This window comes from Chinchilla lanigera, unplaced genomic scaffold (assembly GCF_000276665.1).
Source record: "Chinchilla lanigera isolate Chin_1 unplaced genomic scaffold, ChiLan1.0 scaffold00075, whole genome shotgun sequence".
Taxonomy (NCBI): Eukaryota; Metazoa; Chordata; class Mammalia; order Rodentia; family Chinchillidae; genus Chinchilla; species Chinchilla lanigera.
The window spans coordinates 11,427,543-11,454,052 of NW_004955476.1; the positions used below are offsets into that span (position 1 = coordinate 11,427,543).

The 26,510-nt window shown below is 58.8% G+C and overlaps 4 protein-coding genes across 12 annotated transcripts in view; 3 read left to right on the top strand and 1 right to left on the bottom strand.

The window, feature by feature from the left end:
* The first annotated feature begins 6,314 nt into the window (after positions 1-6,314).
* Sct (secretin) lies at positions 6,315-7,120 on the top strand. Its single transcript, XM_005401907.2, has 4 exons — positions 6,315-6,488; positions 6,557-6,658; positions 6,751-6,843; positions 6,924-7,120. The coding sequence occupies exons 1-4, from the start codon at positions 6,391-6,393 to the stop codon at positions 7,099-7,101; spliced, it is 471 nt and encodes a 156-aa protein (XP_005401964.1). The 5' UTR covers positions 6,315-6,390; the 3' UTR covers positions 7,102-7,120.
* A 1,014-nt stretch (positions 7,121-8,134) lies between these two features.
* Cdhr5 (cadherin-related family member 5) lies at positions 8,135-14,796 on the top strand. 2 transcript variants are annotated; one of them, XM_005401828.1, is made up of 15 exons: positions 8,135-8,280; positions 8,356-8,528; positions 8,670-8,720; positions 9,921-10,013; positions 10,129-10,230; positions 10,315-10,425; positions 10,514-10,684; positions 11,142-11,232; positions 11,343-11,440; positions 11,526-11,726; positions 11,860-11,973; positions 12,048-12,132; positions 12,220-12,723; positions 13,834-14,030; positions 14,281-14,796. In XM_005401828.1, exons 1-15 carry the CDS (start codon positions 8,193-8,195, stop codon positions 14,722-14,724), a joined length of 2,523 nt encoding a protein of 840 aa, XP_005401885.1. In that variant the 5' UTR covers positions 8,135-8,192; the 3' UTR covers positions 14,725-14,796. The 2 variants fall into 2 exon arrangements, with proteins under 2 accessions (XP_005401885.1, XP_005401886.1); XM_005401829.1 differs by lacking the exon at positions 12,220-12,723.
* Positions 14,797-15,238: 442 nt separating this feature from the next.
* Irf7 (interferon regulatory factor 7) lies at positions 15,239-18,164 on the top strand. 7 transcript variants are annotated; one of them, XM_005401825.2, is made up of 9 exons: positions 15,239-15,331; positions 15,669-16,007; positions 16,084-16,246; positions 16,322-16,535; positions 16,797-16,855; positions 16,923-17,106; positions 17,214-17,693; positions 17,772-17,890; positions 17,960-18,164. In XM_005401825.2, the coding sequence occupies exons 2-9, from the start codon at positions 15,988-15,990 to the stop codon at positions 18,113-18,115; spliced, it is 1,395 nt and encodes a 464-aa protein (XP_005401882.1). In that variant the 5' UTR covers positions 15,239-15,331; positions 15,669-15,987; the 3' UTR covers positions 18,116-18,164. The 7 variants fall into 7 exon arrangements, with proteins under 7 accessions (XP_005401882.1, XP_013358428.1, XP_005401881.1 ...); XM_005401826.1 differs by having other exon boundaries at positions 15,258-15,331; positions 15,601-16,007; XM_013502974.1 differs by lacking the exons at positions 15,669-16,007; positions 16,797-16,855 and adding an exon at positions 16,661-16,713 and having other exon boundaries at positions 15,248-15,331.
* A 487-nt stretch (positions 18,165-18,651) lies between these two features.
* Phrf1 (PHD and ring finger domains 1) overlaps positions 18,652-26,510 on the bottom strand; it is a 30,699-nt gene continuing 22,840 nt past the window's right edge. Inside the window, exons 10-18 of one of the 2 annotated variants that reach the window (XM_005401833.2) lie at positions 25,644-25,771; positions 24,376-24,557; positions 24,074-24,193; positions 23,599-23,753; positions 20,506-23,178; positions 20,135-20,289; positions 19,760-20,020; positions 19,426-19,554; positions 18,652-18,977 (exon numbers count right to left, since the gene is read on the bottom strand). In XM_005401833.2, coding sequence (XP_005401890.1) covers positions 18,834-18,977; positions 19,426-19,554; positions 19,760-20,020; positions 20,135-20,289; positions 20,506-23,178; positions 23,599-23,753; positions 24,074-24,193; positions 24,376-24,557; positions 25,644-25,771 — 3,947 coding nt within the window. In that variant the 3' untranslated portion in view covers positions 18,652-18,833. Of the gene's footprint in view, positions 18,978-19,425; positions 19,555-19,759; positions 20,290-20,505; positions 23,179-23,598; positions 23,754-24,073; positions 24,194-24,375; positions 24,558-25,643; positions 25,772-26,510 lie in introns of both variants that reach the window. The other variant, XM_005401832.2, reaches the window with a different exon arrangement.

Sequence of the window (26,510 nt, forward strand, 5' to 3'; positions counted from 1 at the left end):
CCCTCCCGGGCTCCCGGCTGCCTGCCTCGCCGTGCGCGCCGCTGCGCTCTCGCAGGTCCGCTCAGCCCCTCCTGGGCCGCGGCGGGAGCCGGCTCGGCGTCAGCCCCAGGCCCACTCTGACGGCGGGTCCTTCCCAGAGGTGAGAACCTGGGGTCCTGAGCTTCACCTTCATCCGGACGCGCCCTTCCCCCTGCGTGGGCGGGGCCGCACCCCAGACCTCCGTCCCTCCTGCGCGGACCCTCGGGCCCGCGGCATCTTCTCCCCGCCGAGCCTGAGCAAGACAGCCCTTAGCATAAGTGACCAGCGCCAGAGGACACCCTCGGGACTGAAGTCCAGCATGGTGGCCCTGGGACCTGGGGTGGGGCCCTGAGAGACTCCAACCCGACCTGCTTCGACTCCTTCCTGCGCCCCATGTGTCGGGGCAGCGTCTCCCAGGCTGTGAGGGTGGCAGGTGCTGCCGGCCTCCGCCCGCCCCCGCCAGCTCTGTCTGTGCTGAGTCCCGCCAGCCGCCTAGCACAGGGTGGGGGTCCTGTTTCTACCAGGTTTTGCCTCCTGTGTCTCGGAGATTTGTGAGATTTCTACACATCGAGACCAGATCCAAATGAGTCAATTTTACATTTGATCTTAGCCAAAAGGCTGAGACCCAATGCCAAATGAATCAATTTTATTTATTTATTTTTGCCTTTTTGAGGCAGGGTCTAGCTATGCAGTTCAGGCTGGCCTTGAGCGCACTTTGTAGCCCAGGCTGGCCTCGAACTCAAAATGATCCTCCTGCCTCCGCCTCCTGATTGCTGGGATTACAGGCGTGCACCACCACTCCCGGCTATCAATTTTAAATCTAAAATTTAAACTTCTAAAGAAAATTTATAGAGAAAAAGAGAAAATTCTCGTGACCTGGGATTGGACAGAATTTTAGACTCAGCATTGGTAGCATGATCCACAAATGATAACCTGGAGTTAGAATTACGGCTTCCACCACAGAAGGGAAGAACACATGAAGAAATCATGTACTAGCAGATATCTCATACATATATAATGATAGCAGTATATGGTCTTTATAAAATATATAAAGAACCTCCAAACTCGAGAATAATGACCTCAGGAAGGAGGACACCGGAGTGATAACTGTTCTGACTCTAGATGCAGTCTCTCAACGAAATGGGAGCAAATAGACTCCAGCAGCAGTTTGAAAGGATTATAAAGCATGACCCAGGAGCGCCAGGGCGGGGTGCCAGATGGGAATCCCTGGATGTGATACCCATGCTAATGGAATGAGGAGAAAATCCCACTCGATCATCCCAGCTGATGCAACAAAAGCATCTGATCAACTCGAGTGTCTGCATATGATAAGGGGTAGCTGGGCCGCAGAGCTCCTGGCTGCCAAGCAAAGGCCCTGGGCTCCATCTCCAGCACCCAAACCATCCAGTAAGCTGGGAACCAGAAGAAAAGCTGTGGCGGGTCAGGCGTGGTGGCACATGCCTGTAATCCCAGCACTTAGGAGGCTGAGGCAGGAGGATCCTTATGAGTTCAAAACCAGCTTGGGCTACAAAGTGAGCTCAAGTCCAGCCTGAACTGCATAGCGAGACCCTGTCTCAAAATACAAAAAGAAAAAAAAGAAAAGCCTGTGGTGACCCATCACAGCCACATTCACCCACGTGCGCAGAGATGGCGCTGCTCCCTGGAGACTGGGAAAAGGACAAAAAGGCTCACAGTTACAGCTTCTGTCCTGGGGAAGTTCTCAACAGAGAAATGGGGCAAGGGAAAGAAATAAGAGACGCTCAATATTGGAGAGGAAAAAGTTCTGTGTTTCTGTGCAGATGACATGATCTTATGTGTAGAAAATCCAAAGAAAGCCCCTGTTGAAACTAAAAAACAAACTCAAGAGTCCGGAGGTGGTGGTGCAGTCTGTAATCAGCACTGGGGAGGTTGAGGCAGGAGGATCAGAGGGAATGTGAGGCCAGCTCGAACTACATAACACAACACTGTCTGAAGAAAACCAAAAAGGGGCCGAGGATATAGCTCATCGGCACAATGCTTACCTGGCAAGCGTAAGGTCATGAGTTCAATTCCAAAAAAAAAAAAAAAAAGAAAGAAAGAAAAGCCAAAAAGGCTGGGATGGGGCTGGGGAGGAGAAATAGAAAAGCTGACCCTAGAATTCATGTGGAATTATAAGGAACCTCAAATAACCAAATGAATTCTGAAAAACAAAAAAACAAAAAACCCAAAAGTCTTCAAAATTTCAAAATGGTAACACTTTAAAAGCCTTTGGGAATCAAGAGTGTGGAGCTCCGTAAGGCTCACATGGGCAGCTCTGTGGAGCAGAGGTGAGGGTCCAGGTGTAGCCCACAAATCGCAGCTGATGTTTCCACAAGGGAAGGAAACTCGGGCGTTTCAGCTGATGTTTCCACAAGGGAAGGAAACTCAGCCTGGGAGGCTGCTCGGGCGTGACTTTGGGGACGGTGTCTGGTACCCGGCCCCTTCCTCTCTGGCACGTGCCCTGTCTCTGCTAGCTGAGTGGTGCTAGCTGGCCATGAAGCTACAAAGGGAACCCTTCCTGCTGTAAAGTGGTAAGTCAGGCATTTGCTCCCAGCAATGAAAAGCTGACGAATGCAGGTGCCCAGGCCCTGTAGGGGGAAGAACATCTTCAACACATGGTGCTGGAACAACTGGCTGTCCACAAGAGAAGGATGGAGCTGGACCCTACCTCACACCATGGACAAAAATTAATTTAATCCCAGTACCTTGGAAGGCTGAATCAGGAGGTTCACAGTTCAAGCCCAACTCAAGAAACTTAGTGGTTTAGTGATATCCTGTGTCGGGCCGGGGATATAGCTCAGCGGCACGAGCGCCTGCCTGGCAAGTGCAAGGTCCTGAGTTCGATTCCCAGTACCAAAAAAAAAAAAAAGTGATATCTTGTCTCAAAATAAAGGGTGGGAATGTAGCTTGGTAGAAAGGTCCTAGGCTGCTGGGTGTGGTGGCACATGCCTGTAATCCCAGCACTCAGGAGGCTCATTGAGAGTTCAAGACCAGGCTAAGCTACAAAGTGAGCTCAGGCCAGCCTGAACTGCACACTGAGACCCTCTCTCAAAAGGACAAAAACCAGGGCCAGAAATATAGCTCAATGGCAAAGCACCTGCCTAGCAAGTGCAAGATCCTGAGTTGAATTCCTAGTATCAAAAAAAAGAAAAAAGAAAAAATCTAAAAAACAAAGGCCCTGCAAATAAATACATGAGAAAGTGTTCAGCATCATTAGTCATTCGAGAAATGCAAATTAAAACAACACTGAGATTTCATCTTACCCTAGTAAGAATGGCTATCATTAAGAAATCAGCGAATAACAAATGTTGGCAAGGCTGTGGAGAAGTAGGAACTCTTCTCCACTGCTGGTGGGAATGCAGACTGGTGAAACCACTGTGGAAATCAGTTTGGAGATTCCTCAGCAAACTCAGTCTAGAGGTCCCATTCAACCCAGCTATTCCCCTTCCGAGTATTTTCACAGAAGATCTGAAAACATGATATCATAGCGATATATGTGCACCCACGTTCATAGCAGCGCAATTTGCTAAACTGTGGAAGCAACCCAAATGTCCATCCACTGAGGATTGGATAAAAAAATTGTGGTACTTTTATATAATGGAATATTACTCAGCTATAAAGAAAGATAAACTCAAAGCTTTTATAGGTAAATGGTCACAACTAGAGACCATACTCATAAGTGAAGTAAAATCAGTGTTGTCTCAGTAGTGTAAGAACTTGAAAGAGTGAATAAAAACTAGGAGGTATGATAGACATTGTGAAATGAAAGGAAAATGCTCCAAAGTAAAGGGCAACTGGGGTGTGGGAAAAGAAAAGGGAAAGAAGGGGAAATTATGTAAGTATGTATATACAGGATAGCTCATATAGTTGTGCTACTGTCTTCTATTACTCTACAGAAAGAAACAGTTAATGATTACTTGTTTCATCAGTCTTGTATGTCTTTGTTTTCCTGAGAAACCACTTTGAAGATATCAATAAGTAATATAGCAAGCATTGTTAATTTCCTACCACTTTGTTTGTAACTCTGTATTGTTTGTATTGTTCTTATGCTATTTTGTAAATTGATGTCTGTTTGTTAATATGCTTTCCTTCTTTTATTTCTTAAAAAAAAGACCCTGGTTTCAATTCCCTGTGGTGAAGAAAAAAATAACTTATAATGGACCAAAAGTGTAAATATAAGATCTAAAATATTAAACCCTTAGCAGAAAAAACAAGACAAATCTTCATGACCTCAGGCTCAGCATTGGTGGGTTTTTTTGTTTGTTTGTTTGTATTCTTTTTTAGACAGGGTCTCACCATGCAGTTCAGGCTGGCCTTGAGCTCACTTTGTACCCAGGCTGGTCTTGAACTCGCAACGATCCTCCTGCCTCAGCCTCCTGAGTGCTGGGATTACAGGTGTGTGCCACCACGCCTGGCCAGCGTTGGTATCTTAAATGTGATGCGAAAGCATAAGAACAGCAGCAATAACAAAAAAGCTGAACTGCATGAAAACTGAAGTCTTCTGTGCCTTGGATGATGCTGTGAGGGAGCCGGGCATGGTGGTGCAGCCTGCAGTCCCAGCTGCACAGGAAGTTGAGGCAGGAGGATCACTGAGCCCACAAGTTTGAGGCCAGCCTGGGCAACAGAGTGAGACCCTGTCTTTAAAAAAATAGTATCAAGAGAAAAAAGAAGGTCGAGGATATAGATCAGCAGCTCAGCACTTGCCTGGCAAGTGCAAGGTCTTGATTTGGACTCCTAGCACCAAAAAAAAAAAAAAAAAAGAAAAAAAGAAAAAAAAGAAAAAGAAAGAACAGAACAAAAAAGAGAAGAGAAGAACAGAAAAGAAGAAAAGAAAAGAAAAAAGAAATGGGAGCCAGGCGTGATGGCGCACGCCTGTAATCCCAGCACTTGGGAGGCTGAGGCAGGAGGATCATTGTGAGTTAGAGACCAGCCTGGGCTACAAAGTGAGCTCAAGGCCAGCCTGAACTGCATAGCGAGACCCTGTCTCAAAAAGACAAAAAACAAAAACAAACAAATTTATTAAAAAGGATGTAGAAATGACCAAGAAGCACTTGACAAATGCCCAACTGCATTAGTCACCAGGGAAATGCAGGGAGACCCCTGAGAGACACAGTGACACCCCTTGGGCTGAGGCCAGGGCGGACTGCGGGTGAGCGCTGGCTCTGTGGGGGTGTGGGAACCACATTCTTGTTGTTGGCCCTGCAGACACCAGCCCAGCAGGTCCTCTACAGGCTGTATGTACACTGAGGCTGGGGTGCGATACAGGGGCCACTTGGTGCCATCCCCAGCAGTGCAAAAAAAAAAATAAATAAAAAAAATAACACATTAACTCACTCGTGACAGGAGTCTGCACTGTGTGGAATATACCCCAAAGCCCTGAAAACAAGCGTTCAAACAAAAACATGGACATCTCATTCACAGCAGCACAATTTACTATATACGAAAGATAGAAGCAAAACCTGTAATCCCACTGTAATTTCAGCACTCAGGAGGCTGAGGCAGGAGGGTTGCCATGAGTTTGAGGCCAGCCTGGGCTACATAGCGAGTTCAAGGCCATCCTGAACTACACAGACCATGTCTCAAAAAAAACAAGTCAAATGTTCAATAAATGAATGGGTAAAGAAAACGTTGCACATCCTTACACTCAGAGAGTGTGAAGTCATAAAAAGGAGTGACACTCTGGCACAGGCTGCAACTGGGGAGCTACCATGCCTGGCTTTGTACTTTAATGTTTTAAATAAAATATAACTGGACGCTGGCTGGAGAGTATGAGGATTAAAGACTGCCTCTACTTTCAATTCAACTTTTCTGCAAACCAACTTGCTCTAAAACATGTTTCACCATTATTTTTAGTGATTTTTTTGAGACAGGGCCCTCACTATGTAGTCCAGGCTAGCCTTGAATTTGAGGCAGTCCTCTGCCTCAGCCTCCTAAAGTTTACAGGAGGGCTGGTCTGCAGTAGCGGCTGGTCGCATGAGCTTGGGTGTTAAGACTCCCACTTTGCTGGTCCTGCAGGCGCTCTCCCTCTCCCGCTCTGACCGCAGGGCTGACCTCCCCGGGCTACCAGGTCTGGAAGGCTCTGGTCCTGGCCGCAGTGTCTGGTGGGTCTCCAAGCTGCTCCCGACCCCCCCACTCCTGGCGCCGCCACGTCCCCTGGGCCTGCCTGAGTGCCAGCTGGTGGCCGCGCCCCAGAGCCCTGGGTCCCCATGTAGCGGAGGGGCGGGAGGCAGCAGCAACAGCTGGGGGGGCGGCCCTGACCTTCCCTCTGGGTTGATGCATCCGGACTGTGCGGCGCCAGGGCCCCTATAAAGCACGGCACTGATTCGGGGGCCCAGTGCCTGGCGCTGCCCCACTATGGCACCTTGTCCACCACCGCCACCACCACCGCTGCTGCTGCTGCTGCTACTGCTCCTGATGCTCAGGGGCACCACTGCACGCCCTGCCTTGCCCAGGTGAGCCCCGTGGCCCAGGTGAGCCCCCTACTCCCCTCCCAACCTGACCCAGTGCCGCCTCTTCCCAGGGCTGCACGGCACTCGGATGGGACATTCACTAGTGAGCTCAGCCGCCTGCGGGACAGCGCCCGGCTGCAGCGCCTGCTGCAGGGCCTGGTGGGCAAGCGCAGGTGAGTGGCCAGGGGAGCAGTAGGGGGTGGGCAGGTGGGTGTGTGCTATGCGGCAGGGGACAGGGACAAGCCTGACTCTAATTTGGGGGCAGCGAGCAGGACACAGAGAACAGCACCGCTGGGTCCAAGCCTGTGGACGGCCCCTTGTGCCTGCTGTGGCTGGACACACGTACCCCGCAGGCCTGGTGAGGCCCTGGGTCAGCCCTGGGGGTGGGGGGTGAGAGGCTGGGTGCCAGTCCTAGTCCCTAAGGTGCTCTCTCTGCAGGAGGCCCCTGGGGCGCCCCCTGGGCCGTGCCGCGTCTCCCTGGCTGCCTCCTGGGACCAGGCCCGGGGCCGAATTTTCAGAGCTGGCTGGAACCACCCAGCGCCCTGATGAAGAGGAGGAAGAGGAGCCCAGCCACTGGCAGGGGGCAGGGGCGGGGGCAGGGGCGGGCTGCACCTGACGCCAATAAAGGAAGGAGTTCCCAGGTCCTAGCCCACAGTTGCGTCTCTGCTCAGCGGGCATGGGGGGCTGTCCCCCAGCTCAGCAGCTGCCCTTGAACCCCAGGCCCTCAGGCACCTCACCCTCATCTCTGTCTACCAGCTCCCTGCCCAGCACCCATCCTCTCTCAACAGGCTCCTGTCTATGGCTGGGTGCACAGAGGGGTGCAGGGTCACCCGGGACACCAGGAACCCCAGAGTGCAGGGACCAGAGGCCGTCCTGCTGCACAGGGCAGGCTGAGGGGCGCAGGGCACAGTGCTGGAAACATGTGGGCAGCTGTGGGGATGCTGGCACTGGGGGGGCCGAGCTCTGAGGGCACTGAGTGCTGCACAAAGGTCGGGGGTGGGAAGAGCCCCGCCTCCCTCCTGACACCAGCTCAGGCTCTGGGGGGACGGAGAGGAGGCTGGGAGGTTGAAAGGCCCCCCAGACTCCCGAGGAGTGCCCAGGTGCCCCAAAGCCCTCCCGCCTCACCGCTGGGCCCTGTCTCTCACACCCTGAGTTTTCTGACAGGCAGGGGCCCCCTAGGATACCAGAGCCTGTCCCTCAGATGGTGCAAGGAGGGGTCTGAGCGGCACGCTGGGATGCACACCCTGAGAGGGGGCCTTGGGGATCTGGCCAGAGGACGCTGAGGCAAGGAGCCGGCAGGGGCCAGTGGGGAAGGAGAGGAGCCCAAGGCCAAGGGCTGATCCCTTTCTGCCCCGGACCTCTCACCTTCCACAGCCACCCCCAGCCTGTCCCAGCCCTGTCCCCAAGTCCCAGCCCATGGCCCCCAACAGCCTCCGTTCTTTCACACCCTGTGTTTGGTGCTGGGGTGGAGTAGTCCTCCCCAGGACGTACGAATGCAGCCTGGCTCAGGCGAATGGCAGCCAGGTCCCCTCTTGGGTGGCGGCCTGGCCTGGCCTGGCCGGCCTGCGGGAACCCCCTTGGTGGAGCCGTCAGCGGGGCCATAAAGCGGGGCGGTACCTGGCAGGGCGAAGTTCGTCTCTGAGGCAGGGAAGGCCCAGCCCTGGACCGCAGACTGCCAGATCCTTCCGGCAGGTGACAGTCGCCAAGATGGGGGCCTGGGCCCTGCTGTGGGCCCCCCTGCTGCTGCTCCTGGTGCTGCCCGGCCAACCCCCGGGGGCAGCAGCCCAGGGCCAGGGTAGGTGCTGCTCAGGACATGGGGTGGGCGTGGGGCAGGGGGTGGCAGGCACCAACTGTACCCTCTGCCTCCCAGTCTGCTTCGTGAACAAGACCTTGATCAACATCAAGGAGAACACAAACCCTGGGCCTCTGACGAACATCTTCATCCCGGACGGCCAGCATGTCACCCTGGGGCCCTCGTCTACCCCCTCCGCCTTCCGGATCCTGGGGGACCAGCTATTCCTCAACATGACCCCTGATTACGAGGTGAGGGCAGCAGGCCGGGGTTCCCATGGAGAGGATTTGGGGAGAGAGTGCTGGGGCTTTAAGGGTGACAGTGGTGATGGGGACTCGGGCGGGGGGGCACCTTCCCATGGGACTGGGGGTCACAGACCCGTGTGGCCACAGGAGAACACCATGCTGGAGGCTCACCTGGAGTGCAGGAGGGGCAGCTCAGTGGTAAGTCCCCTCCGACACCTGGTCACGGCTCCCCTGGGGCTCTGCAGTGACCTCACCCTGGTCACTGTCAAATGTCAGTCTCCACTGACTACGCCCACACCGCCTCAGCCCAGACTCTGCCCCGAGCTTTGGACCCACACACCCAGCTGAGGACCATCCCGACATCTGCCAGCAGCCCCAGGCCCAACCCCACACCGGCGCCCTGAGGGGCTTCAGTGGGTGTCTGGGGAGGCTCCATTGTGTCCCTCCCGCCCCACCCCACCCAGCACATCCCCCACGACAGGTGGACCCGGCACCCACCTTCTCACCTCCAGTCCCCCCAGGGCCTCAGCCCGGCGCCGCGTCCTCCCTGGAACCTTCCCTCAGGCCCACCTGTTACACCTGATCCCTGTCCCTGATGAGCCCTGCCCAGCCCAGCCCAGGGCTTTCTCGGCTCCTCCACTTGCAGTCAAAGCCAAATGGGGCACAGCCTGGGACACGCACTCCTCCCCCATGCCCTGTCCTGCATGGAAGAGTCCCCTGATGAGCCCTGGGGTCACCCTGCCCTGTGCTACCCAGGCCCAGCCTGCTCCATTCTCTTAGCCTCTCGCTAGGGAAATGTGCAGCCGTCAGTCCCGGCTGATGCGCCCCAGCTCCACCAAGACCAAGGCTCATCCCCGCCCTTTCCCTGGGCAGCGCATCACCCACAAGGCCTCGGTCTGCGTCCCTAACAGATAAGGACCTCTCCTCCTTAACCATGGCCTTGGTGGCTGGCACATGGCCTGCACCAAGCCCCAGGTTCTACTCTGGTCCTGGGAGGGTCAACCTCGATGCTTTGAGTTGGCATCCCCCTGACACCCTGGCTCACACTCCCCGAAAGTATCTCTAAATCAATGTCTTTTTTTTCTTGTTCTTCTGGATTTGTTCTTGAAGATGAGCAAATGTGTGCCCCATCTCTCATGAGATCCTACTGGTCTCTTCCAGACCCCTCTTGCTTCCCAGAGCTCTGGCACCTTCTCTCTTTGTTCACTGTCAGCCCTAGCTAGGACCTGAGCCCTGGAAGCAGTCGCAGGCCGGCCCCCACCTAGAAGCAGCGGCTGGGTGGATCTGGGAAGGCGTGAAAGACTGCAGTGCACGGAGGAAGGAAGGGAGGAGGGCCGGCCAGGAGCACAGCTGCACAGCCTGGAGGGGTGGGGGAGGCTGACAGGCTGTGGTCCCCAGGTGACGCAGCTGTTGGTGCTGGTGTCCGTGCTGGATGTCAACGACAATGCCCCAGAGTTCCCCTTTGAGGTCAAGAACCAGGACGTGGCGGAGGTGAGGCGAGCAGTCAGAGCTGGTGCCATCTGGGCCCATGCGCGTGGGTGTGGCTCCACCCCCATCCCTGGAGGCCAGGAGCCCACCCTGCCCAACGGAGCCCCTCCCTGTCCAGGATACCAAAGTGAACTCTATAGTCATCCCCGAGAGTGAGCTGAAGGCCACTGACAAGGACGAAGAGGATGTCTTGTTCTACACGCTCCAGGAAGTGACCCTGGTTGGTGTTGCCCTGCCTGTCAACACAGACCCCTTGACAGCCCCATCCCTGCCTGCCAGAGTCTCAGGCTGTGCCTCCCTCTAGAATGCCAGCAGTTTCTTCTCCCTGGAGGGGGTGAACCGCCCTGCCCTGCGGCTGGACCGGTCCCTGGACTTCTACCAGTGGCAGAACATGACTTTCCGGCTGCTGGTCCGGGTAAGGCCTCATGTGCCCTGTACTCGGGCCCTGCCAGGGCCCCATCCAAGCTGCTCCCAGCCTGACGAGGCAGGGGCTGCTCTTGCAGGACACTCAGGAGGAGAACGCGGAGCCCAGCCACACGGCCACGGCCACCCTGGTCCTGCACGTGCTGCCCGCTGACTTGAGGGCCCCCTGGTTCCTACCCTGCTCCTACTCAGATGGCTATGTCTGCATCGAGGCCCAGTACCACGGGGCTATCCCCACGGGGCACAGGCTGGTAATGGAGGCCTGGGGGCGGGCTGTCCCCATAGGGCACTGGGCCGGGGCCGCCCTGATCAGCTGAGTCCAGAGTGAGTGTCAGGAGGCACAGGTGGGGACTGGGGGCCGGAGCAGTTTCTGCTGCTCTTGAAGCTGATGTGCACACACCTGCTTGGTGAATGCGGCCTCCAGCCTCGGGTGTTGGGCGGACACAAGGAAACCCCAGGGAAGCCTGAGGCTCGGCAAGGCCGGCCAGGGTGCAGGCACTGCAGGCCCAGGCTGGTGCCACCCAGGGCAGCTGCCCCTCGACCCCGCTTATGGTCACCATAGGGGCCAGTGGTGGGGCTGGCAGGAGCCCTGGAGTCTGTGCCAACAGGCAGCCATCGGGCTGCGGGGACCCTGACCCTTCCTAGTGCTCGCCCCTCTAGAGCACGGGCCCCTCTGTACCAGCCCCACAAGGGTCCCTGTCCCCACAGCCATCTCCCCTCATCCTGCGTCCTGGGCCAATCTACGCTGTGGATGGGGACCGGGGCATCAACGCACGCATCATCTACAGCATTGTGGGTGGTGAGTGAAGGCCTGGCCTAGCAACCCACACCACCAACCCCAGCCCCAGCCCAGCTGGGACCCCAGACGTTGGCTGCAGGGACCAGCCCTGACTGCTTCACCCCCTCCAGGGAACGTGGACAACACTTTTGCCATTGACGCAAACTCTGGCAATCTCACCATGGTCAAGATTGTCCCCGCCCCCACGACCTTCACTTTGCTGATCAGGGTGGGTGCAGCATGGAGTGGCCAATGGGAGTCTCAGCCCCACCTTCAAGGCCCTGAAGGTCACTGCTCCCTCCCTGTCTCCCCAGGGGGACCAGGCTGACCAGGCCCGATACTCAGTGACCCAGGTCACTGTGGAGGCCCGCTCTACCCCCGGGAGCCCACCCCAATTTCCCCAGAACCTGTACCGCGGCTTCGTGGCCCCCGGCTCTGGGGCTGGGGTGGCTGTCAGAGATGCATCCTCCCCGTCCCAGCCTCTGAGGATCCAGGCTCAGGACCCTAGCTTCCCGGTATGCACCCCCCTGCCCCCGCAGGAACCCTGAGGCCTGGGTGGGTCCCTGGGTTGGATTGTTTTCCTGTTTGTTCGGGCGGCTTGGGATGGAAGGGGTGGGTGAGGCCCAGGACTACTATGGCCACATCCAGGGCTTCAACTCAGCCATCACGTACCGAATCACCAACTGCTCTGAGTTCCGGATGGATGGGGAGACTGTGCTGACTGCCACGGCGCTGGAGCGTGAGGGAGTCTTCTATGCAGAGGTGAGGTGGGGGGCATGTCTGAGGAAGTGGTGTGCAGAGAGTCTCAGCAAGGTCAAGCCCCCTCCCTTCCCCAGGTGGAAGCCACAAACACCGTGACTGGGAACACAGCGACCGCCGCTGTTGAGATTTGGGTTTCAGAGCAGGCACCCCCCACCACAGGTGAGCCTTGGGGTCCCCCAGTGTGGTGGCTCCTCCACTAGGGAAATTGGGGGAAGGCAAGCCCAAGTGCTGTCCCTCATCCCCCAGGACCCCCAGAGGTCCCCCCGTCCCCAGAGGCTGGAGGCACAACCAGGCCCTCGACCAGCACTGCTACGGAAGTCCCCAGCCCCTCTGGGACCTCTCAAGAACCCTCTTCGACCAGACCTGGGGGGGCTACTGGCCCTCACCCATCCTCAGGCACAACGCCAAGGCCGGCTGCCCCCACCACGCCTGGGAGGCTCCCTGGTGTGGGAGCCAGCACCACCACCAGGCCGGCCACTTCCGGTGGGGTCTCAGCTCAGACCCCGAAGCCGGGGACCTCTCAGCCAACGACCCCCAGGGTGGCAGCCAGCTCCTCCCCCTGGCCAGCCACTCCCGGTGGGGTCTCAGGTCAGACCCCGAAGCCGGGGACCTCTCAGCCGACGACCCCTAGGGTGGCAGCCAGCTCCTCCCCCTGGCCAGCCACTCCTGGTGGGGTCTCACCTCAGACCCCGAAGCCAGGGACCTCTCAGCCGACACCACCTTGGCCCAGCAGGAGCTCCCCAGCCTCAGGTAGTCCCTGCTCCTCTTGGCCTTCCTGACTCAAGGCCCTGGGTGGTCCTGGGGACACTCTGGGACAGGCTGGCCCAATTTGACCACACCAGGAACACAAGGAGGGATCTGACTTGTGGGACAGCTGGGTCCAGAGCCTCAAGGAGATGTAGGGGCAGCAGCCAGATTTGGGATCCAGTGAACCCCATAATTCCCAGGGCTGTTTGTAATTTAGGCTTTAAAATGCAAAGTACTCCTATAAGGATTAGGAGAGACACAGGTTAGAAATGAAGACTGAGTGGGGCATGGTGGCACATGCCAATAATCTAATCCAAGCACTCAGGAGGGTGAGGCAGGAGGATTGCCAGGAGTTCCAGGGTTCCTTGAGTTCAAGGCCATCCTGCACTACAAAGTGAGACCCTGTCTTAAAACACAAAAACAAAGAAACAATGAAAAAAGACTGCATGGGCAGGTACAATGTGCTTCCTGTTGTCTCAGCTACTCTGGAGGCTGAGGCAGGAGGATCATTTGAGCCCATGAACTTGAGGCAGCCTGCACAACACAGTGAGACACTTTCAGAAAAGATGGTACAAGTTACAGGACCTGGGGTACTCAGCACACAGGGAGGCCACACAAGTATGTGTAAAGGGAGCCATGGGCCAGCACCTTCCTGGACTCCAGGATGGAAACCAAACCAGGTCCCCAGGGGAGCCTTGGGTTCGAGGTAAACAGGCCAGGTCCCTGGCATGGAGGCCACTGAGCATGCTTACTGGGACACATTCACAAAGCCCAGGGGCAACACCCACTATCCACAAGGAGGCAAGGAAACTGGGCAGGGATGTGGGGCCCTGTATCTGGTCTAAGTGAGGCGCTAGTGAGTGGATGTGGAGGCCATAGAGCGCTTCCTCTAAGGTCAGCCGTACTCCTGCACTACCCTTCTGCAGTAACTGGGCCTCCTGGACCCTGCTGTCCCCACGGGCTCTCTTGGCAGGACAAAGCACTCGCTCCCTGGAACCTCAGGTCTGGGGCACAGTCCTGGCCTGGCTTGTTTTTGGGGTCCTCAGGCCAGCACAGGCTGGTGAGGGGAGAACTGTGTTCCTCCAACATTAAGTGGCCCTGGGGCCTCTGCAGGGACAACAAGCAATGGCCCCACTACGGAAGAGAGTAAGCCAGGCAGCGGCCCAGGGGACCCGCGCTTCTCTACGGTGGACATGGCAGTCCTGGGAGGGGTGCTGGGTGCACTGCTGCTGCTGGCCCTCATTGGCCTGGCTGTGCTCCTCTTTAAGCACTATGGGCATCAGCTTTGCTGCCGCCCCAGGAAAGCTGCGGTGAGCCTGGGGCAGGGGGCAGGGGGCAGGGGGGCAGGGGTGAGGGTCTCAGAGGTGCAGAAGGACAGATGGGGCAGGGATGGGGCAAGGAGGAGACATGAGAGCTGGGGGTGGAGAGAGCGACTGGATGGGACAGTGACGGGGAGAGGGACCCAGAGGGAGGTGGACGACGACAGAGGAGGGGAGGCCTGCACGGCACCAGAGGAGCTGGAGCCCAGGTGCGCCCCCTGATGCCCTTTCTGGCCCCCAGGATCTCCAGCCCCACAGCTTTGACAACCAGGCCTTCCTGGGTGACCAGGAGGCCACCAAAGCATCTGCCCCTGGCCCCAAGCCGGGCCTCACACCTGCGGAGACACTGTCTGCACCCCTGGATCCTGAGCCCCTCAGCCCCGAGCCACCCACTCCCAAGGCCCAAGCCCCAGAGCCCCCTGGCCCAGAGTCCCCTGTAGCCCCCAGTGCTGCTGGGGACAGCCCCTCAGCTGTGAGGTCCATCTTGACCAAGGAGCGGCGGCCTGAGGGTGGTTACAAGGCCGTGTGGTTCGGGGAGGACATTGGAGCAGAGGCCGACGTTGTGGTCCTCAACACACCTGAGGCCGGTGAGGGTGGTGATGGCGACTCTGAGGGCAGCGGTGAAGAAGACATGGGCCCGGACAGGGGCCCCAGTAACGGGCCGGGCGACTCTACCTACATCTAGCACCGCCTGCCGCGCTGTCCCCTCCCCTGCTGTCCCTTTCCCGCTGAATAAAGTGGCCATTCTGACCCTGGAGCCACTGCATCTCGGGTTCGCCGTGGGCACTGGGAGGGTCGCGTCCCCATTGCTTTCGGCCATAGAGGCCGGGGCTGTGCCCTACGCCCCCGAGTTTCTAGCAGGTGTCACCCGGAGGGCGGCCCACAGCTCCTCCCAAAGGTTTCGTTTCGGGCGCTGGAGGCTCATCTGCGCCACCCTGGGCGTAACCCAGTCAGCACGGCTGCTAACCGCCACCTCCCACGCACCCTTGAAGGAGACACTGTCTTCACCCCAAAAAGGGCCTGGCTTGGTTTGGGATCCGGGTTTCCCTCTCCTTTCCGGGGATCCTGACGTATCCCACTGCAACCGCACCGGGCCAGCTCCCACTGGCATCGGCGTAGGGGGCACCGCGCCCCAGAACGGCCTCGGAGTTGGGGCAAGGCTACACACCTGCAGCCCCGGCCCCGCCCCCGGCCCCGCCCCCGGCCCACCCCCGCCCTCCGGACTCTATAAAGGCGCTGCCGCTTTCCTCCCGGGAGATGAAACATCCCGTCCCGGCGGCTCCGGCACCCAGGTACGCGCGGCCCCTGACCCACAAGCGGAGGGGAGGAGAGGAGCTGGGCCCCTCGGAGGAGCCCTTGTCCGCTCCACGGGCAGCAGCGGGAGAGGGCAGCGCAGGGCCGCGGAGCCCGAGGGCGGAGGGTCAGGGGAGGGGGCGGGGCGGGACGCTGGAGCCAGGGCTGGGTGGCCGGGCGGGGGGCTGAGCGGACCAGCTGCGGAGCCGGCGCGGGGCCTGCGGGCGGGCACGGCCAGGCCGCGCACGCGTTAGGTTTCCCTTTCCAGGCGGAGCGCGGTTTCGCTTTCCCGGCCTGCGCCCGCCCCTCCACGCCGCCTCCCTGCGTCGCCTCCAGGGTCCCGCCTGTCTCCGCTGCGCAGGCCTGGGCGCTGGGCCAACACCTGTGGCTTCACGTGCGCACGCCCCCCGCATCTGAAGTCACATCCACGGCCACCTCGGCCCCCGTATCCACGCTGAGGTGGCTCCAAGCCTCTGTGACCTTGCACACGTGGTCACGACTGACACTGAAGTGACACAGAACGTGTGTGACCTTGCACACCTGGCCACGATACCCGTGGCCACCACTGACACTGAAGTGACACAGAACCCTGCCCTACCCGGTCGTAAGGGCCACAGCCCCTCACCGCTCCTGACCCGCCCTCGCAGCAGGCACCATGGCCAGGGCCTCGGAGAGGTGAGACCCGCGCCCGCCCCGGCCAGCCCTGCGCAGGGCCGCGCTGGGCTGACCAGCGTGGCCACCCCGCCTGCAGGGCAGCGCAGCGCGTGCGGTTCGGAGAGTGGCTTCTGGGCGAGGTCAGCAGCGGCCGCTACGAGGGGCTGCGGTGGCTGGACGAGGCCCGCACTGTCTTCCGCGTGCCATGGAAGCACTTCGCTCGCAAGGACCTGGGTGAGGCCGACGCACGCATCTTCAAGGTGGGAACCAGCCCCGCCCCCGCAGGCCCGCCCCGGTGGCCCCACCCCCAACCCCCTTTTCTCTCCTTTACCCAGGCCTGGGCGGTGGCCCGAGGCAGGTGGCCGCCCAGCAACAGCGGGGGTGGCCCACCGCCCTGCGAGGCTGAGGCTGCAGAACGAGCCGGCTGGAAAACCAACTTCCGCTGTGCGCTGCACAGCACACAGCGCTTCGTGATGCTGCAGGACAACTCCGGGGACCCCACTGACCCGCACAAGGTGTATGCAGTCAGCCTGGAGCGGGGGTGCAGAGGTGAGGGACGCCCGTGGAGGGGCGTAGGGGGGAGGGCTGTGGGTCAGCGAGCTCCAAGGGAACCCTGGCACTAGAGACCCCTGAGGAGGAGTGCTAGGGCCCAAAGCTATGCCATCTCCATTTAGGGTCTGGGACTGGTCTGGAAGGCTGCTGGACCCCTGGGCTGCTCAGGTGTCAGGTGACTGGGGAGCGGGACAGACAAGGTCAGATGTTGGTCTAGGGCCAGCCTCAGGTCCTCACGCCACCCCCTCTCTCCCTCAGAAGGCCCAGCCATGAACCAGGGGGAGGAAGAGGTCTTCAGAGGTGCCCTGCCCACACAGGTAGTCTCTTGCTCTCCCTGGGTGGCACGGTTGGGGGCTGCTCACACTGACCGTCTTCCTGCTTCAGGGTGGGCACTTGGGGCTGTTTCTGCCAAGAGATGTTGAGCCCACAGCTCCAAGCCTTCTACCGGCCCAGGGTGGTGGCGGAAGGGACCTCCTGCTCCAGGTTCTGCAGCAGAGTCTCCTGGCGGACCCCCTGCAGGAAGCTTCGCTGGTGGCCATTAACCCAGTTGCCCCACCACAGGCTCCTGGTGAGGGGCTGTGCCCTGTGGGGGGCTGGGGCACCACAAGGTAACAGTCCATCAGGATCCACACGGGCCCCAGGGCAGTAACCTGAGTGTCCCTCCCACCAACGCAGGACCAGTGGAGCCTCCTGAAGAGCCGTCTGCAGCATGGGCAGTGGAGCCGGTGCCCTGCCCTCGGCCTCAGCCCTTGGCCCTGGCAACAGAGCCCAGCCCAGGGCCACTAGACGTGACCATCATGTACAAGGGCCGCACGGTGTTGCAGGCTGTGGTGGGGCACCCCAGCTGTGTGTTCCTGTACAACCCCCCAGGGGCAGGCAGCCAGGCCCTGCAGCCCCAGCAGGTGGTCTTCCCCAGCCCTGCTGAGCTGCCAGACCAGAAACAGCTGCGCTATACAGAAGAGTTGCTGCAGCACGTAGCCCCTGGGCTGCAGCTGGAGCTGGGTGGGGTGGTACTGTGGGCCCGGCGCATGGGCAAGTGCAAGGTATACTGGGAGGTGGGCAGCCCACAGGGTTCTGCCAGGCCCTCCACCCCAGCCCGGCTGCTGGAGCGCAACTCCAACACCCCCATCTTCGACTTCAGCGCCTTCTTCCGAGGTCAGTGAGGACTGTTGAGAGGTCTGCCTGGAGGGTCCCAGGACACTAACCACCCTGCTCACCTAGCCCCTCCCGCAGAGCTGGGAGAGTTCCGGGCCCGGCAGCGCCAAGGCTCACCCCATTACACCATCTACCTGGGCTTTGGGCAGGACCTGTCAGCTGGGAGGCCCAAGGAGAAGAGCCTGGTCCTGGTGAAGGTGAGGCAGGTGGCCCCGGGTGTGCAGCCTTTGTGACCCAGGGTCCCCTGACAGATAGCCTCCCTGCAGGTGGAGCCGAGGCTATGCCGGGCGCACCTGGAGGTTGTGCAGCGTGAGGGCACATCCTCCCTGGACAGCAGCAGCCTGGGCCTGTGCCTGTCGAGCACAAGCAGTCTCTATGATGACATCGAGCACTTCCTCATGGAGCTGGAGCAGCGGGCCTAGACTGGAACCTCCACCCCCAATAAAGAGCCAAGAGCCAGTGCTGCCATGACTCTGGTGTCTTGGGGGTCCAAGCCAATGTGTGGCAGGCAGTGTGGACTGGGTGTGGCTGGTCCTGGACTGCTCCTTACCTCCCTACAGGACCTGCTGGGGCCCTATCAGGGAAGAGGGTGACCCCACAAGGCACACTGCAGGCCCCCATGCACACCCACCCCTCTATCCTCCTGATGGAGAACTAAACCACACACCTTAGAGATAGGAGGCGACTCACTGGCACAAGTGCCCTGGGGAGGGTGGGCAACATCATGTGTCCTGTGCCCCCTGAGTGTCCCGGCCCCAAGCTCTGAACCCTTTCTCCTGAGCAGCTGCTGGCTGAGTACCACCAAGTGTCAATGGGAAGCAGAAATGAGGGTACCACTAAGCCCACCATGCAGGATGGGTGCAGGCCAGAGGGATGGGTCCAAGCCCTGCTCACCAGCCAGGTGGGAGGCTCCTGGCCTGCAAAGGCTTCACCTTCAAGTATTGAGTCCAGAGGTTTCTAAAGATAAACCATTTTTGATAAATTAGAACACAATGGAAACAATGTATCTATAATATACATATAAAAAAGTCCAGTTTTAAACTGAGCAAGACTGGTGCAGATGCTTTCACAGGAGCCCCACAGGCAGAAGGCTTGTGCCCCAGTTCTGTGCCTCAGATGGGGAGGCAAGACGAAAATGTCTCAGGCCTCTGGCCCTGGGACGGGCAGCTCCTCGGTGGCCTCTGCCTTCCGGTGTCGGCGCATGTGCCTGTACTTGTCCACGTAGGCCTTCACCAGGTTGGCCACTTTCACAGGATTGATCTCACCACTCTTGCTGTGACAGATCTGGAGAAAGATGGACACCCTGATGTCCGGTCACACCCCCTGCCCCTACTCTGCCAGCACATAGCCCCCTGAAGGTCCCTACGTGTGTCCCAGTCAGGAGGAAGCCTGAGACCTGCCCCATAGCCCATCTCCTCTTGGGCCTGCTTTCCTACCTGTAGGCTGGGTGTGGGCCAGGCAATCCTAAACACATCTCCATTACCTCAGTCTTTTCATAGACACAGGAAGATGGGACCACTGCCACTAGTTGGACCCCTGCTACACTCACAAACCCCTTGAAAGCTGCAGCCACAGGCATTGGAGCGACCTACCCTACACAGGACTGCTGGCCATACCATGCAGACATGCTACTCCCAACCTCAGGTCCACAACAAGTACACGTGCATCCCTGCCAGCCAGCCAGCTAGCCCGCCTGCCCTCCCGCCCTCCCGCCCTCCCGCCTGCAGCCCACCTTCTGTACGGCTTTGCGCAGGATGTCCTTGTACTCCTCCTTGGTCACTTCCCGCTTCTGGTAGAAGGGCTTGATAGCCAGCTTCACCTCCTCCACTGCCCGCTCCTGCATGTGCAGCTTCTTCATGTACTAGGAGCGAGGGCCCACGTGTGCTTGAGGCCCAGGGCCCTGGCTGTCCTCCAGCCCAGGAGCACCAAAGGCAACACCGGCACTTTCTAGCACTGCGCTTATCCAAGGAAGGTGGGCTCTGGGCTGGGGCGTGACAATGGTCTGTTCCCCAGCGCCAGAGGAAAAAAAAACCCTCAGACTTCAAAGGGAGACATGGCACACTCACCTCCTCCTTCTTGGTCTTCTCTCCAGCCGGCCTAGGAGTGTTGATTCTCTCCTCTGAGTTATTGGTGGGGGTGGCCTGGCTGGCTGGTTCTGAAGCTGTAGCCAGCATGGTGGGCACCGGGGCCAGGCTCTGTGCAGGCCCATAGCCCACCAAGGGCAGGCTGCCCTGCAGGAGGAACTGGACCGAGGGCTGGCTGACCAAGGCGTAAGGTGGGATGCCAGGGGGCTGGGCTGGGGGAGGAGGCATGCTTGGGCTGTACACCTGGGGAGGACAACCCTGTGAGTGCACAGCCCCATGGTAGCCCCCTCCCAGAGCCCACAGGGCTGGGTCCCAGGGCCATGGTGCCCCGAGAGGTGACTCCAGCCCAGCACCCACCTGAGAGGGGTCCATGCCGGGGAACCTGGGCTCCAGGAATGCCTGGCCGGAAGGGGGTGGCTCAGGGAACAGTGCATGCTTGGCCCCCATGGGGGTCCCGTCCTCTGTGTCCCAGGCTCCTTCCCAGGGCCTCTGTGGCCTGTGAAGTGGTGTCCCTGAGGGTCCGACACAGGGAGGTCAGTGCCCTGTGCTGTTCTGGCCAGAATGCTGCTTCCTAGCTGGAAAACCCCAGGGTAGCAACCCAGTCCAGGGGTCTCAGGCCAGGAGCTAGACTCCGGGTAGAGCCAGAGAAGTGGGAGTTTGGGAAGCTGCTTCCTGGCCCCGCCCACAGGGACCCCGAGAGCCATCATTCCCCCGACGCAGGTACTCACTTGGGGCCCTGTCCAGGGCCAAGGTGCTGCCCTCAGCCTCCTGAAGGTTCCAGGTGACCCTTTTCACCAGGGCTCGGGACCGTAGCAGGGGTACCTGTGCCCCTGCCTCCTCAGGCCTGGCTGTCTCAGGAGCCCTCCTGTTCACCAAGGGGCCATCCAAGCCCATGGGCAGCACACCCAGGGGGGCAGGAGCTGTGGCAGCTGTCTCTGCCATGTCCTGCCCGGGCGGGTGTTGCCCTGGAAGATCCTCTGCCTGGGGTAGGGGTCGAGAAATGTCTTCAGCATGGATCACGGACACCTCCCTTGGGAGGCTGGCCAGGGTGGCATTGCACAGTGGGCCGGTCTGAGCTAATGCAAGGTTAGGTGGGGAGGCCCGCTCTGGGGAGGAGTCTGTACTCTCCGGGGAAGGGGGTGAGCTCATGTCGTCCAGCTGCATGAAGATGGCTTCACTTGAAAAGTCCTCGAAGAGGTGCCCCGCCTCGACAGAGTCACCGTAGTCCAGGTCCTCGGGTGCACACTGGGTTGGCACCTCAGGGGCTGGGACAGGCACAGGGCTGGGGGAAGGGATGGCCTGCTCGGCTGGGGTCCCCTTGGGTGTGACGCACACCTCTGGCAAGGCTGGCTGCTCTCCTGGCTGGTCTCCCTCTGGCTTTGGCTCCTCCTGGGAAGCGGGCAGGGGGGAGGCCTCCTTCAGAGGCCCCTTCTTCGCTGGTGAGTGGGGCCGCATCTCATGGGCACTCGGCCTCTGGGCCTCCCATTCCCTCTGCTCAGAGCTAGGTGAGCGGGACCGCCTCCTCCTCTTCTCTCGGGGTTGGGCCATGTTCTCCTTCCTGTCCGGCCACTCACGGCTCCTCTCCCGAGGGTGCTTGTGCCGCCAGACCCTCTCCAAGCTGCTGTGGGGGGAGCAGTCCCGCCCCCGAGGCCGGGACCCTGACTGGTGCCTCTTCCTCCTCCTGGTCTCATGGCGCTCACAGGAGGAGCTGCCTGGACTGCCAGAGCGTGACCTGGACTTCCTCCGGTCCCGGCCCCAAGAGCTCCGTCTCCGGTCCTTACCCCGGTCCTTGGTCTTCCTCCGCTTTGCTCTCTCCTGACTGCTGGCTCTGTCACTGGAAGATCTCCGGCCCTTGGCTTTAACCCGGTGCCTCCTGGCATGCTCATCCACTGCTGGGGACACAGAGCGTGAGGCCCTGTCCCTGGAGCCGGAGCGAGTCCGGGAGCGCGACCTCCGATGTTCCTTGGCCTTTTTCTTCTTGGCTTTCTTTCTGCCTCGTGAGCTGGAGGTGGAGCGGGAGCGGGATGGGGGCCGCAGCTCCACAATCCTGTGGGTCGTGGCCTGTGGAGCACCCAGGCTAGGTGGAGTGTCTGGCTCCATGATAGACACACAGGTCACGGTCCGCTCCTCAGAACTGAAGAAAGTGCTGTGAGATGCCTCATCCTCATCGTCCCAGGGGTCCCGTAGAGATGTCCTCTGCCCTCGGGGACCCAGGCCCTGGCTCTCTGTGTGGCCCTCCTCCCCCAGCTCCCCTTGCTCTATGTCAGAGGTGCCCTTGGCAGCCCCCTCACCCGGGAGCTTGCACATGTGGGATGCAGTCTCCCCAGGTGACTCGGGCTCCTTCCTGAAGATGCCTTCCACTGTGTAAGAGGTAACACAGCGCACCGCCTGAAACGCAGGGGCCTTGGGGCTGTGAATGGAGATGGTTCTCGTAATCTCAGAAGGCAGCAGGCTGGGGCCAAGATGCTCAGGGCTGCTGCTAGGGGGGCTGGAGTCGGAGCCCGTGGGGTCAAAGGGATCATAGATCTCACTCTTGAGCTGCTTGGTCTTCTTGATGGAGAAGAGAGGTGAAGGGCTCTCCTTCCTCTGCACCTTGCTGTCCACAGGCCGGAAGGTGTTACAGAAGCCTGGGCTGGACAGTCGGCTGCACTGTGCTGTGTTCCCTGGGATATTGATCCGGAAGCTCTCAAAGGTTGACCCAATGCCCTTCCCTCTTGAGGACCCCATAGGAGCCAAGTTGCTGTGAGAGCTGGGGGTAGGGGGCTGGGAGCCTCCTGTGTTAGAGCTGGGCTCCTGGGGACCCCTGCTGCTGGGCTTGCCCTCTGCCCGGCCTCGTCCAGGCTGCCCAGGCCCCTCCCTGCCTGTCAGGCGGCTGATGCAGGTGCTAGGGATCTCAACATTCTGCCCATGGGCCGGAGCTGTGTCCTGTCTGCTGCCACCACCATCCCTGCGGAGCTTTGGTATCCTGGGCAGCTCTGAGATGTCAGTTCTCCTAGGAGAGAGGAGGGCCTGTCCTAGGGCTATCCTCTTAGGTGGAGAGTTAGAGTGGCCAATGCAACTCTTGGCTGAGGCAGACCCAGGAGGCACACTCGGCCTGCTGATGCCATTACACCCCAGTGTGCTGCTTCGCTGTGAGCCAGGCCCGCTGCCACCTGACAGGCTCTGCTGAGACCCAGGCACTGGTGGCAAGTCCTGCTTCACAGGGGGGTCTGTGAGGGCAGAGACACTAGGCAGGGTCAGCCCACTCCTGCAGCTCAGCCCAGAGCCCTGCAGCCGGTTTTCCCCGAGTCTCCTAGCTGGGCTCCCAGAGGCTGGCGCTCTAGGCTGCAGGCCACTTCCAAGCCTGGATGCTTCTTCCCTTCTGGACAGATGCCCTGGCTTTCTCTTAAGAGAGACTGGAGCTGAAAAAGAGAGGTCAGACAGCAGCCATTCCCACTTTAGTAGCTGTGTGATCCATGATAGTTCTCAGCAGGCTTAACCACCCATTTGCTCCGTCCCATCTGCCTATGACGTGGCTCCTACTGCCACGTCACTCCCCAAGGGCCCCCAGACATCCTCCTGGACGAGTTCTTCTCTTCTGCTCTGTAGGCCACTATCTGTGGGCTGGAATGTGCCCCACCTGTGACCATGCTGGCTATGAGCTCAGAAGGAGGGTCTGTGAGCTGCCCTCAAAATGCTGGCCCAATCTAACCCAGCTCAGGTGTGCTGGGACCGCAGAGAAAATCACACCTGCATCTCTTTGTCCTGTGCCTGGGGAACCTTGCACTATCAGCATATTCAGAGCACAGCCACCAACACAGTGCAAGCTTACAGGCTCTCACCTGCCTGCTTGGCGCTCAGGGAACCGTCTCGGTGGATGACGATGTCAGCACTGCTCATCATCAGGAGGCTCTGACTCGACAGGATGCTGCCCAGCAGATCAGGGACAGGGGCCGCCTCCATGGCTGGCTCTGGAACTGCAGTGGGGAGCTGCCTCCTGCGGGCACAGACCCACTGCCACTGCCGCCTGCCACTATCAGCCCCAGCCCTGGCCAGTGTTCCCCTGGGAGGGGTCCCCACCCAGCAGTGCCAACATCAGATGCTGGGCAAAGTCACTTGGACGCTCCCCCACTGCTAACAGAAGTCAGAAGTGAGCACCCCCACCACTCTGCTGTCCTTTGAAAGGAATCACACCTAAGAATCTGGCCAAGTGGGGACTCTGGCAGTGAGGCCAGCTGTGCTCCCTGAGACCACACCCAGTCTTTAAAGCCACAGAGAACGGCCCAGCAAGAGTCCCCCAAGCTGCCCGCCATGTACCTTGAAAGCCCCACAGAGATGGGCCTGGCCACGGGCTGGTGAGATTGCAGGGCCGAGCGGGACAGAGCCCTCCTCTTGGCACTCAGAGGAGAAGGGGGATCTGCAGACAGCTCTTCAGTGCTGGAGGAGATACACACCAAGGAGATGGTGACTTCTAAGCTCTGTGCGTAGCCTATGTGAATCTGAGAAGGACTTGGGGCAGGGAGCACTACCCTCATCTTACAAACTCAAGATCTAAGGCTGACCCATGCCCACAGCCCACAGGGATGACAGGAGCTGGCAGGCGCAACCCATGCAGTCACCTGTCAAAGGGGTCCAGCTCGTAGGGGTCCCCGAACAGTGAAAGAGTAGCTGCTCCAATATCTGCCCGCATCACTCCCAGCGAGGGGTCTGCTGGCCGGCACATAGATGGCATGCAGCTACCCTGGGCTGGCCTGCGGAGGCCCAGTGTCCGAGCGATGCGAGAGCGCACTGTGACTTCCCTCTGGACAGAAGCAGTGAAGGGAAAGGAGAGCAGGTCAGCCAGGCCAAGTCCAAGGCTCCCAGCACAGGCCAAAGATACCATGTACTGACCAGGGCCCACAGCAAGACTGACAATTCACCAATATCCACACCTTACAGACTCTGTAGGTGCCCGGGCGGCATTAATCACCACGTTACCACAAAGAAACAAAGGGCATTGAGTAAAACAAAGGGAAGGGCACTGAGTAAAAACCCATAAAGAAACAAACAAAAAATTCAACCAATGCCTGACAGATCTATGTTAACAAGGACTAGGACAGCGGATGTGGACACTAAACTATCATTTCAGCTAAAATTACTCCCCAGCTGCTGAAGTAAAAATAACTACTTCCTCCAGATCCCAGGCCCTCCAGTGGGGACCTCTCCCAGGGTACCATAACCCCATGTACCACCCTATATGTGGCACAGGCACGGTCCAGACTCCATCCACCAGAGAAAGAGCAGAACCGGAAATAGGCAGAAGCAGCAGGGAAGTTGGGGGAGCCAGGAACACCCTGGAATGTTCCGGGCACTGCCCCATTGCCCCTGCCCAAAACAGCAACACTCTGCACTCAGGGAACACTAGGCACACATTCCAACTCCATTAAAACTAAGCCCTACCTTTACATAAATGAACACTATAGAAATGCATCTGGATTAAGAAATGGACAATTATCTTGGGTAAGAATTCACATAAAGGCACAGCGAACACATGGCTAATGGCTGAAACTCTGAACGAGGACAGAGGACTTGAAAAGGGCCCCTGGCAGGGATGCTCACACACACAAGGGTCTCCCAAGGCCAGCAAGGGCATCTGTCCCAGCAGTCATGGTGCCCACTGCCTTGTCCAGGAGCCCAGACTGCTCGGGCGTGGCTCCCTGCTGCCCGGAGGATGCTTGCCCAGTCCCCCCAGGACACTATCCACCCACCACCCGGAGCCGCCACTCACTACCACAGGGTGGTGCCTGGCCTGACACCAAGGGCACACCTACTCCAGAGGGCCTGGAGACCTGCCCACTACCTCCCACCCGGAGCTGGTGAAGCCTAGTGACCCCCACCATGGCTCTACCTTCAGCATTTTTCCTTTCCTCTTCTTCACTCGATGCTGGCGTTTCTTGGATCTTGCACCTGTGCTCTTACTTTTCACAGACAACCTGGCCCGGGTTTTCTTTCTTCCTGGCACTTTCTTCCGCCTCCCTAAAAGAGGATGCATTTTGCTGTGTGCTGGGCTGCTTGCCCTGCATGGCCACCCAGACATCAAGCCTGGGAGGGCGCTAGGACAGTATTTGGTCTTTGTAGCTGGAATTATAGGCTTAAGCCTCCATTCAAGGTAGACAGACAAGATAGCTAAACGACAGACACACATATACAGCATGTATTTGTATTTATGTGTTTATATTTATTTTTTATTCAGTGGTAGGGACTAAACCCAGGGCATTGTACATGCTTGACACAGGTAAGTACTCTACAACTGAGCTATATCCCAAATCCTAGTTTTGTGTGTGTACTGGGGTACACCACGTCCTTTTTAAAACTTTGGAACAGGTTCTAAGTTGCCCAGGCTGGCTTCAAACTTATGATCTTTTTGCCTCAGCTTCCAAATTATCTGGGACTTCAGGTGTGTGCCATGATGCCTGGCAAGAGTATTTTTAAAAAAATAATTAATTAAGTTTGAGGCAAGTTCTCACTCTATAGTCCAGCTTAGCCTGGAACTCTCTTGGTGATCCTCCTGAGTCAGCCTTTCTTCGATTGCTGGGATTAGAGTTGCACACCTAGTCCGGCATGGGTTTTTTTTAAAGGGAGAAATAAACCACAGCCTCTGGGCTTCAGGGCAACCGCAGAGCACAGTAAGAAGACTACTTGGCCCCCATGTTCACAGGTATAGCAGAAACAAAATCCCAACCACCCAAGGGTTGACAAGAGCCTGGAGTGACCA